Genomic DNA, 11,025 nt, shown 5'->3' on the forward strand with positions numbered 1-11,025 from the left:
ATACTTGATATATGACAAAGCACAGCAAAATGGTGGGGAAAAGTGGTGTTTAAAATAAATGGAATTAAATCAACTGACAGCACCATTTAATGACTAAACGAAAAAGTCATAAAAAGGGAGAAAATATCTGCAATACCTGGAACTTGTATCTAGAATTATCTGAAAGATTTAGCACAAAAAAAGAATCAATAAAAGATAAGTCAATAGAAAACTGTCAAGATATTAAAAAACATATTCACAAAACATTTTAAATGACCAATAAACATTACTCACCAGAAAAATGCAAAATAAACCCAGAGAGAAATCCTAGTACATACTCATTAGTGAAAAGACTGAATGATTTCAATGATTAGTGAGGATGTAGATCAATAGGAATTCATACACACACCACTGGAACTCATGAATTTGGCACAACCACTATGGACAAAGTTTGGTACTAGGTCTACTACTTAGGCTGAACAAAAGCAATTCCATTCCTAGGTATATACTCCCAGAAATGTGGACATGTGTGCATCAACGTACATGAGAATATTCATGGCAGAATTATTTCTAACAGTCAGTATAAACAAGTCAAATGTCTGTAAATGACAGAATAGGTAGATTGTGGTATATACACAGAATACTGTACAGTACTAGAAATATAGAAACCAAAGTAACATGCTAAAACAGATGAATCTAAAAAAATGCTGACTGAAGGAAACCAGATACAAAAGAATATGGCCCACACATATATATTTAAATATATATATATGTAATATGAGACACTGAAGATATGTGGCTGCCTAAGTTAATTAAAATTAAATGAAATTTAAAATTTTTTTCAAGCTACATTTCAAGTGCTAAACAGCCACATGTGATAAGTGACAATCATACTGAACAGTGCCTATAACTGAACATTTCCATCGTCATAGGAAATCTATTGGACAGGGATGGTCTACACGAAACCGTTTAAGTCAAGCACTACTAAACTACTGTGCTTCAATTCCCAACAGTGATTACTAATCTTTCTTTGGAAAGAGGGACAGGGGAATTAATTGGAAGAAGGCATAAAGGGGATACTTCTAGAGTACCAGTTGCTATGGATGAAATTATGTTCCCTAAAAAAGTATGTCCTAACCTCTGTGTCTTAGTCCATTTTGTGCTGCTGTAACAGAACACCTGAAACTAGGTAATTTATGAAGAAATTTATTTCTTACAGTTTTGGAGGCTGGAAAATAAAAGGACCACATTGGAAGAGCGTGTTCTTGCTGCAACATCCCATGGTGGAAGAGAACACAGAGGTTGCCATTTTTTAACAATCTACTCCTAAAATGGTACACTCCTTGGATAATTCACTCATGAAAACAGTTCCCACGCCCTAATCATCTCTTAATACCCTATCTCTTCATCCCATTACAATGGCAGTTAAGTTCTGGAGGGGACACTCAAACCCTGGCACCTTAGTACCTATAAATGGGGTCTAATCTGGAAATTAGGACCTTTGCAAGTTAAGATGAGGTCATCAGGGTGAGCTTTAATTCAAAATGACTTGTGTCCTTGTAGGAAAAGAAAACTACCACATAAAGAAAGACATAAGGAGGTCTGGGCCTTTAGTCAAGTATTTAAGATACTTACATCCCAAATCGTGGCACCTGGGTTCAATTCCCAGCTCCGGTTCCTAATTGTAGCTTTTTACCAATGCAGACCCTGGGAGGTAGCAAGTGATGGCTTAAATAATTGGGTCCCTGCCACCCATATGGGAGACCTAGATTGAGTTCCTGGTTCCCAGTCTAGTTCTGGCCACTATGAGGATTTGGAGAGTGAATCAGAAAATAGGAGCTCTGTTTGACTCTGTCTGCCTCTCCATATAAGAAAAAAAGGCATGGAGAAGATGGCCACATGAAGATGGAGGCAGAGGCTGGAGTGATGTATTCATTAGCAAAAGTGCCTTAAGATTGCCAGTAATTACCAGAAGACAGAAGATGGAGCACGGCCCTGCTGACTTATTAATCTAGCCTCCAGAATTGTTTGACAGTAAATTTCTGCTGTTTCAAACCAAGTTTGTAATACTTTATTATGGCAGCCCTAGCAAACCAATACAATGGAGGTGATCTACTTTTAATATGAGAGGTGGTTACCTTCTTTGTATTTTGTGTATCATTAAAATAACTGACTTATTTGAAAGGCAGAGCAACAGAGAGAAAGATTTTCTGTCTGTTGGTTCACTTCCCAAATGGCCACAACAACCAGATCTGGGCCATGCTGAAGACAGGATTATCCAGGGTCTCCCATGGGGGTGGCTGTGACCTACTCACTGTCTCCTAAGGTACACATTAGCAGGAAACTGAAATGGGAAGCAGAGCCACGACTTGAAACCAGACACTCTGATATACAATGCAGGTATTCCAAGCTATGTCTTAACACTATGCCAATCATTAAGTTATAGCTATAACATGGTAAAATAATAGAAATTAAGTATATAACTTACAAACTAATTTTTTAAATGACAAAGCTACAAATGAAATAACAGAAACAAATACAAGTTTATCAATTATCTATAGTGAGCTTACCAGTTAAAAGATGTATAAAAGAAACCAAAAATCTGTATGGTTCTACTTCCAGTAATAGTGGAATAGCTTATATCGCATAAACAACCTCCTTCCCCAGTCCCCACTCCCAGCCTGGACCGCCACAGACAAAATTATGAACTATTTTAAGGCACAGGAGAGCAATCAAAAGCAGAAACAGGAAAGAAATTGACACTTAAAAGAAGTGAATTGCATAGGGTTAAATTTACAGCTTTTTTTTTCCTTTTTTTTTTTTTTTTTTTTTTTTTTTTGTCTTAGGGTACTTATTTTTTCCTTGTGGGAAAAGATCGCTAGACTTTACTAAAAATCCAAATTCTTTGTGGCTTGAGAAAATCAAAAGTCAGGGTGTGGGTCTGTCATAAAAGCTAGGGGGAGGGAATCCGAGGAGAAACATGAAGTAACAAAAAGAGAATAGCCGGCGCCGTGGCTCAATAGGCTAATCCTCCACCTAGCAGCACCGGCACACCGGGTTCTAGTCCTGGTCAGGGCACCAGATTCTTTCCCGGTTGCCCCTCTTCCAGGCCAGCTCTCTGCGGTGGCCCGGGAAGGCAGTGGAGGATGGCCCAAGTGCTTGGGCCCTGCACCCCATGGGAGACCAGGAGAAGCACCTGGCTCCTGGCTTCGGATCAGCATGGTGCACCGGCTGCAGCATGCCAGCCATGGCGGCCATTGGAGGGTGAACCAACGGCAAAAAGGAAGACCTTTCTCTCTGTCTCTCTCTCTCACTATCCACTCTGTCATATTAAAAAAAAAAAAAAAAAAGAGAGAGAGAGAATATCCCCTAAATCTACATGTCCTTGGTTGATCTGTAAACTGCATTGTTACGAAAGGACTCAAGATTCTCACTGAAAAACAACAGTTGAGAAGCTGAAAAAAGTCAGCAATTCTAGCTGTTGCCTATTTGGGTTATGTATGGGAGAGAGTTTGAAGTTTGAGTCTAACAAGTTAACTGCCTACAAGGAAAAAATAATACTCTTCAGATGAATATAATAGAATAAACAGAATCTGCAATCATGTGACCTGTGTAGGGGTTTAACAACTCTGAGCCAAAGATCATCAAATTAAACCCATGGAAGGAAGGAAATAATGAAGAACAGAAACCAATTAAATTAAAAACAGACTAAAAAGAGGAAATTATCAAAGGTAAAAAAGTTGATTTTTTAAATTAAATTTAATGAAAGTTGATTCTTATAAAAGATCAAATTGATTTAGTTCTAGTTAGATAAAAGACAAAAAAAATTACCAGTCTTAGGAACAAATAAGGTATAATTTTAGATCATGCAGAAATAAAATGGAACATTATAAAGAATTTACATTGGTATATTTTAAATTTTAGGCTAAATAAAAATTTATTTCTAGGTCTTTAAATTTTATTTATTTATTTCAAAGGCAAAGTGACAGACATGGAGTGACAAAGAATAATATCTTCTGGGGCTAGAGTTGTGGCATAGTGGGTTAAAGCCCACCACCTGTGACATCAGCATCCCACATGGTTACCACTTCTCATCCAACTCCCTGCTAATTGTCTTGAAAGTGCAGCAGAAGATGGTCAAAGTGTTTGGGCCACTGCCACCCATGTGGAAGACCCAAATGCTTAACCTGGCACTGGCCACTGTAGCTATTTGGGGAGTGAACCAACAGATGGATAATCTCTCTGTCTCTCCTTCTCTCCTTGAAACGTTAAAATAAATAAATAAATCTTAAAAAAGAGAGAGAGAGAGAGAGATCATCCATCCAATGATTCACTCCCCCAAATAGCTCCAACAGCAAGGGTTGGACCAGGCTGAAGCCAAGAGCCATGAACTCCATCCAGGTCTCCCCCACGGGCAGCAGGGACCCAAGTACTTAGGCCATCATTCACTGCTTTCCTAGGCAAAACAGCAGGAAGCAGGATCAAAAGCAGAGTAGCCATGTCTCAATCATGCACTCCAATATGGGAGGCTAGAGTTGTAAACAGCAGCTTAACCCACTGTGCTGCAATGCTGGCCCCTGGAAAATTTAGGTTGGTGAATAACTTTACACTGTACATTTGAGGATTCAGGTTAAACAGAAAAATTTCTTGAAAAATACAATTACCCAAACTGATACAAAATGAAACCAAAAAGCTAGACATCTAAAGACGGATATAAATTAAATTTACATTTTGAAAGAATTCACATGAGACTTCTAGGCTCAGATAGCTTTACCAGTGAATTCTATGAAACATTTAAGAAATAAATACAAACCAACACAGGAGTGAATTCAACAAAATGGTATGGGCAGGCATTGTGGCATTGAAGATGAAGCCACTGCTTGGCATTCATGCATCAGAATTTCTAGGTTGAGTCCCATCTTGACTTCTGATCTAGCTTCCTGCTGGTACATACCCTGGAAGGCAGTATAGATGATGGCTCAAATACTTGAGTCCCTGTCACCTACATGAAATCCGGATGGGAGTTTCCAGGCTCCTGGCTTTGGCTGGGCCCAATGGAGTAGGAACACCTTATGCGTTACCATTTGCCAGTTGCAATCTGTGTGGGGTTATCTGAAGGACCAACACAAGGCATTCATTCATGTTTTGCCTAACTCAGAACCCGTTCAAGGCAGAAAAGTGGTGTACACTGCTGGAAAACACTGGAAGGCAGATAAAAAATCCAGAGGCCTGGGGCAAAAAAAACACGGTTATATGTATATACAATAGAAAACTTAAAGCTTGCCAGGAAGATTTCTTTGAGAAATCTGAGCATTCAAAAGTACCTTTTTGTATTGAGTTTAGAAAGCCAGGCATATCCCCAGAATAAAAAGCTTGTTTACAAAAGATCTGAAAAGACCCTAATCTTCACCACTGCCTTATCTGTGTGCTTAGTATAAACTGGCTAAATGTTGAAGGAGGGCCCCAGCACAGACTCAAGCGGCAAAGCCTGGCAGAGATGTTTGTTTTTAGCTCTTAACATTCAAGAAAATCTATCAAAACATTTAACTGAACACCAGCTAAAGGAAGAAAGACTTTGGTGACCACATACAGCAAGGAATATAATTTCTATAAAAACAGTTGAGAAAAGTAAATAAAAGATGGACAATTAGAGCATTCAAAAATCAAGAACAAGGAAGAGGTAGAATCTGATATCCAGAGGTAACACATTATAATATTCAAATAACCAGTTTCTAACAACCAAAAATACAAAGATTACAAACAGGAAAGTATGACCTATTCAAAGAAAAAATATTGATAAAACTATTCCTGAGAAAGCCTAGACATTGGCCTTATTAGACAAACACTTTAAATCAATTTTCTTAAATATGTTCAAAGACTATAGGAAACCACAGATAAAGAATTAAAGGAAATCATGAAACCACCGTATGAATATTGAGACTATCAACAAAGATATTAAAATTGCATAAGTCCATCAAACTCTAGAGTTGAAAAGTACAGTAAGTAAAATAAAAAAGCCATTAGAAGCTTTAATGAATTTGAGTACACAGAAGAAAGAATGAGTAACCAAAACAAAACAAACACACAAGAAGAAAAGCAAACCAAGTCAAATGGACTTGTGTGGGGCCAGCCCTGTGGCACAGCGGGTTAAAGCCCTGGCATCCCATATGAGCACCGTTCTAGTCCTGGCTGCTCCTCTTCTGATAGCTCTCTGCTATGGCTTGGGAAAGCAGTAGAAGATGGCCAAAGTCTCTGGGCCCCTGCACCCACGTGGGAGACCAGGAAGAAGCTCCTGGCTCCTGGCTTCGGATCAGTGCAGCTCCAGCCATTGCAGCCATCTAGGGAGTGAACCAGCGGATGGAAGACCTCTCTCTCTGTTTCTACCTCTCTCTGTAACTCTTTCAAATAAATAAAATAAATTAAAAAAAAAAAAAAAAGGACTTGTGTGACATCAACAAGCAGACTAACATCACATTATATGAGTCAGACAAGACAGAATATTTGAAGAAATAATGGCTGAAAAAGTCCCATATTTAAAAATGGGAATCAATACATGTAATAAGCTCAATTGAGTTCCAAAAAAGCATAAGATGAAATACATTACTCACTGCAAAAGTCAAATACAATGAAAGCAGCAAGAGAGAAGCAACTTATCGCATATAAGAGATGCTAAATTAACAATAGTAAATGATTTCTTGACAAAAATGGCCAGAAGGTAGTAATACAATCTGCTTAAACTGTTGAAAGGGAAAACAAATAAGTCAAGGATTTTATATCTAGCAGAACTATTCTTAAAGAATGAAGACACTAAGACATTCACAAATAAAAGCTAAAGGAGGTCATTACTAATGCCCTACAAACAACACTGAGGGGAAAGCTTCAGACTGACGTGGACTAGACAGTAACTTGAAGCCAAAGGAAATGTGTCTTTGTTTTTCTATTCTGTGACTAGGTATATGTTCCTCTAGGTCTCCTTTCTCTTTGCTTTAATTTCACTCTCCTTAAGATAATTATGGCAGAATAAGAAAGAACCCAATAATAGGAAGTTAGAAGACTTTACAGGAATAGGGCTCCAGTCATTTTCAAACTGAGAATCTGAGGTCAGAAACCCATTTTGAAATAAAATGAATATTTTGACTTTCAAGTTTTAAGATTAAGAGCAGTTTTGGAATTAATTTCATAAACATTAACTGAATTTAAAAAATGAACAGGCTAGTCTCTCTTATCCTTTCTTTGCTCTTTAAAATACCAACAATAAGGAATTTTAGTATCTATGTCACACGATGGGTCTTTACAAAGTTCATGGAAAATGCTTCTTATGAAAAAATGAGGTGGATCTCAAAACTTTTTGCAATGAAATAAATTATCTTTTAATTCAGTAAAATTGCCTGCAAGTGGGCATTCAGCTTAGCTGTTAAAATGTCTTTGTTTCACACTGGAGTACCAGGGTTTGATTACTCCTAACTGAATGCAGACTCTGGGAGGCAGTGGTGATGGCTCCAGTAATTAGGTACCTGCCACCCACCAGGAGACCTGGGTTGCATTCTTAGCATCAGGCCAGCCCTAGCCACTGTAGGCATTTGGGGAGTGAACCACAGATAAGAACTCTTTGTTTATCGTTTTTCTGCCTCTGAAATTCATTTTTAAATTGTCTACAAAAATGGTAATTCTATATAGTTCAACCTAAGAGATGACATTTCAGCTAGATATTGGGTGAAGCAGAAACAGGAAAAAACAAGGGTTTTAGAGGAAAGTACAGATAGCACATCCCTTAACTTACATGGAACACTGTTGTGCTCTTCACGCTCATTTTATAGAAGGCATTAGGAAATAAAACACACGTTTCTTGGAGTCAAAGCATTATGCTGTTGCCATAACTTTTACTGAATTCTTTAACAATAATTCTTTTTCCAAACTAAGAATCACAAAAATATAAAATTTTAATCTCCAAACCACAGAATGTACTGCACGGATAACAAAAAGGGTAGAAATTCTGGTATATATCTATTTTTATAAATCTCAGATTTCCTGGATTAGCTAGAAGCCCACAAAATTTTCCAAAGTATGGTTAATTACAATTTTGACTGGTATTAGTTCATGGAATTAATCCATGAATTAGCCATAGGGTGGCAAATAAAGACTGCAAAATCTGAACTCCTAACTTAGGTGTTCAATGGTATTTATTTTCTAGAGGTCTTGATAAAAAACTGAGCTGACAGTTTTTGTTTAAAACTCATGAGGCCGGCGCCGCGGCTCACGGCCTCACGCTGCGGCGCCGGCACACTAGGTTCTAGTCCTGCTTGGGGCGCCGGATTCTGTCCCGGTTGCCCCTCTTCCAGGCCAGCTCTCTGCTGTGGCCAGGGAGTGCAGTGGAGGATGGCCCAAGTACTTGGGCCCTGCACACCATGGGAGACCAGGAGAAGTACCTGGCTCCTGCCATCGGATCAGCGCGGTGCGCCGGCCGCAGCGGCCATTGGAGGGTGAACCAATGGCAAAGGAAGACCTTTCTCTCTGTCTCTCTCTCTCACTGTCCACTCTGCCTGTTAAAAAAAAAAAACAAAAAAACAAACAAACAAAAAAAAACAAAAAGCAAAACTCATGAAAGTATTTTCGTTTGTTTAACTTCTCATTATGTGGATACTAAGCATTGAGCTAGACCTTCAAAGATCATGTTGGGAAAACAACTTGGTTAAAATAACTGCTTCCAATTAGGCTGTAGATTCACTGCCAAATTTGTTTAACTGACAAATTTTCACACAAGAAAGAAAGATTAGAACTCTGCATCAAATGGATGAATCAATTCCACTATAGAGACTCAAAATTCCCAAATTCCTGATGGCACAAAGCTCTTGTATGCTCTTAGTCACACTAATTGCATTATATGAAATCAAGTAAATACACAGAAAGAAATCGACTGGGTCATTCCATGTGTGTGTGCTTTACCCACATTTCTTCTGTTTTCTAGTCTCCACATTCCCACCCACAAATTTCCAACAACAAACAATACTGTACTGAAAAATACAAGAATAGTTCTAGTGTTAGTCTAGTTTTAGTACTTTTAATACTACTCAAAATTTAAAAACAATAAATTAAACCTAGTGGTTGGCAAATGTTTGCTGTAAAGCATTAGAAAGTATCTATGGGGGATTTGTTCAGAGACTTCTCCACAGGCATCAAAATACACAGGTTCCTTACATAAAATGCCATATGATTTACATGAAACCTAGGCACATCTTCCTTTGTACTTTAAGTCATTTCTAAATTGCTTATAATATATAACACAATGTAAATAGCTGTTACATTGTATTGTTTAGAGAATATGATAAGAAAAAAAAAGGCTGCATACATTCTGTACAGATGTAATACTTTTTCCCAAAACTTTTTTTTTTTTTTTTTTTGCCCAGAACATTTTTTGCTCAGTGGTTGGTTGAATTCACAGATGTGGAAACCATGGATAGAGGGCCAAAAGATGGGAGGAACCATACTGTCTTTGTCATACTTAGTCAAACTTGTTATTGTGATGTGAAAGCAACAGCAAAGACAAACACAAAAGACTATGTTCCAAAAAACCAACACATAATGCCTAACTAGGTGGTAGACTGGATTTGGTCCATGAGTCATATTGGCTAACACCTGTTCAAACATAGCCTTCTAAACTAGTCTAATCCCAGAATTACCTTATATGAAAAAATGCAAGCAATTCTGTAAACTGAAAAAAACTTTTAAAATTGGAGGATGGAAGGGTGAGACAGGAAAAAAAAAAAAAACATACAGATATAGTTAAATAAGGAAAGGATTAACTCTATTAGGTTACCTTCAGAGGATCTGAATTCTTCTCCTTTTGAAGTACCTTTTGTACCCATATTATCATCACTGTCACATTCTGTAAGAAACAATCAAGAAATGCAAATACATTTCTGAAAAGGTTATTGTGCCATAATTTGTGCATTCTCAAACACATGAATGACTTCTCTCATATAGTTAAAATTCATTAGTAAGCAATTTTTCCAATAGGTTTTTGTTTGTTTTTTGTTTTGTTTTGTTTTTTTTTTGACAGGCAGAGTGGACAGTGAGAGAGAGAGACAGAGAGAAAGGTCTTCCTTTGCTGTTGGTTCACCCTCCAATGGCTGCCGCGGCCGGCGCACCGTGCTGATCCGATGGCAGGAGCCAGGTACTTCTCCTGGCTCCTGCACCATGGTGTGCAGGGCCCAAGTACCTGGGCCATCCTCCACTGCACTCCCTGGCCACAGCAGAGAGCTGGCCTGGAAGAGGGGCAACCGGGACAGAATCCGGCGCCCCGACCGGGACTAGAACCCGGTGTGCCGGCGCCGCAAGGCGGAGGATTAGCCTAGTAAGCCGCGGCGCCGGCTTTCCAATAGGTTTTTAAAAAGTCTTACTAAATGGTGACAAATTAAATTCTCCTGTATTCTGAAAATCATACATTAATCTCTATAGAGATAACACCACAGGTTTTAATTGACAATGCCTCTGTATGTATGTGTGTATTATTGGTTTTATATAAGTAGTCTGCTTATTTTCAAGTGGAAAATGTGCATTTTGTTCTTCCAAACTTTTAGAAGTACCTTTGTATGTAATATTGTATATTCATGTTTATTTTACAATGCAGAGGGTACAGAAAGCTTTCAGCAGATTCTCACAAAGGTCCACTAACCCCTGATCCCCAAATCATGCTGCCTTAAGAAAATGATTGTGAAATCTTTAGATAGGAACACTATGGTCCACTAAATATAAAGAGCTACATCCTGGCATTCTGCTGACAACCAAAATTACCTAAAGGCCCAATTAGAAATATTAGTGAACACTGAGAAACAGATTCTAAATTCTAATATATACTAAATATCATACTCCAACAGAAACTATTACTCTGCTATCCACAAATACCTTTGTTAGGAAAAGTGGTGGAATAAAGAGCTACCCAAGAAAGTGATTTTTCTTTGACGTCTTACCATAAAGTTCACTATAAGGCAATTTAATGTCTACAGTAAATACTCCATAAAGAAAAAATATCTGTCTTCAATAGATAAC

General features: G+C 38.1%; 1 protein-coding gene across 4 annotated transcripts in view; it reads right to left on the reverse strand.

Annotated features, from left to right (window-relative positions):
• The window catches only part of ZNF451 (zinc finger protein 451), an 80,847-nt gene that overhangs the window by 1,812 nt on the left and 68,010 nt on the right, over window positions 1-11,025 (reverse strand). For all 4 annotated transcript variants that reach the window (XR_011388659.2, XM_008263071.5, XM_070073913.1 and 1 more), the window contains one exon: window positions 9,794-9,862. Coding sequence is in view for 3 of the 4 variants with exons in the window: in XM_008263071.5 (XP_008261293.3) it covers window positions 9,794-9,862 (69 nt within the window). In the remaining variant the exon portion in view is untranslated. The remainder of the gene's footprint in view (window positions 1-9,793; window positions 9,863-11,025) is intronic.

The sequence above is a fragment of the Oryctolagus cuniculus genome, chromosome 5, assembly GCF_051225735.1.
Source record: "Oryctolagus cuniculus isolate XC-2025 breed Fujian yellow rabbit chromosome 5, ASM5122573v1, whole genome shotgun sequence".
NCBI lineage: Eukaryota > Metazoa > Chordata > Mammalia > Lagomorpha > Leporidae > Oryctolagus > Oryctolagus cuniculus.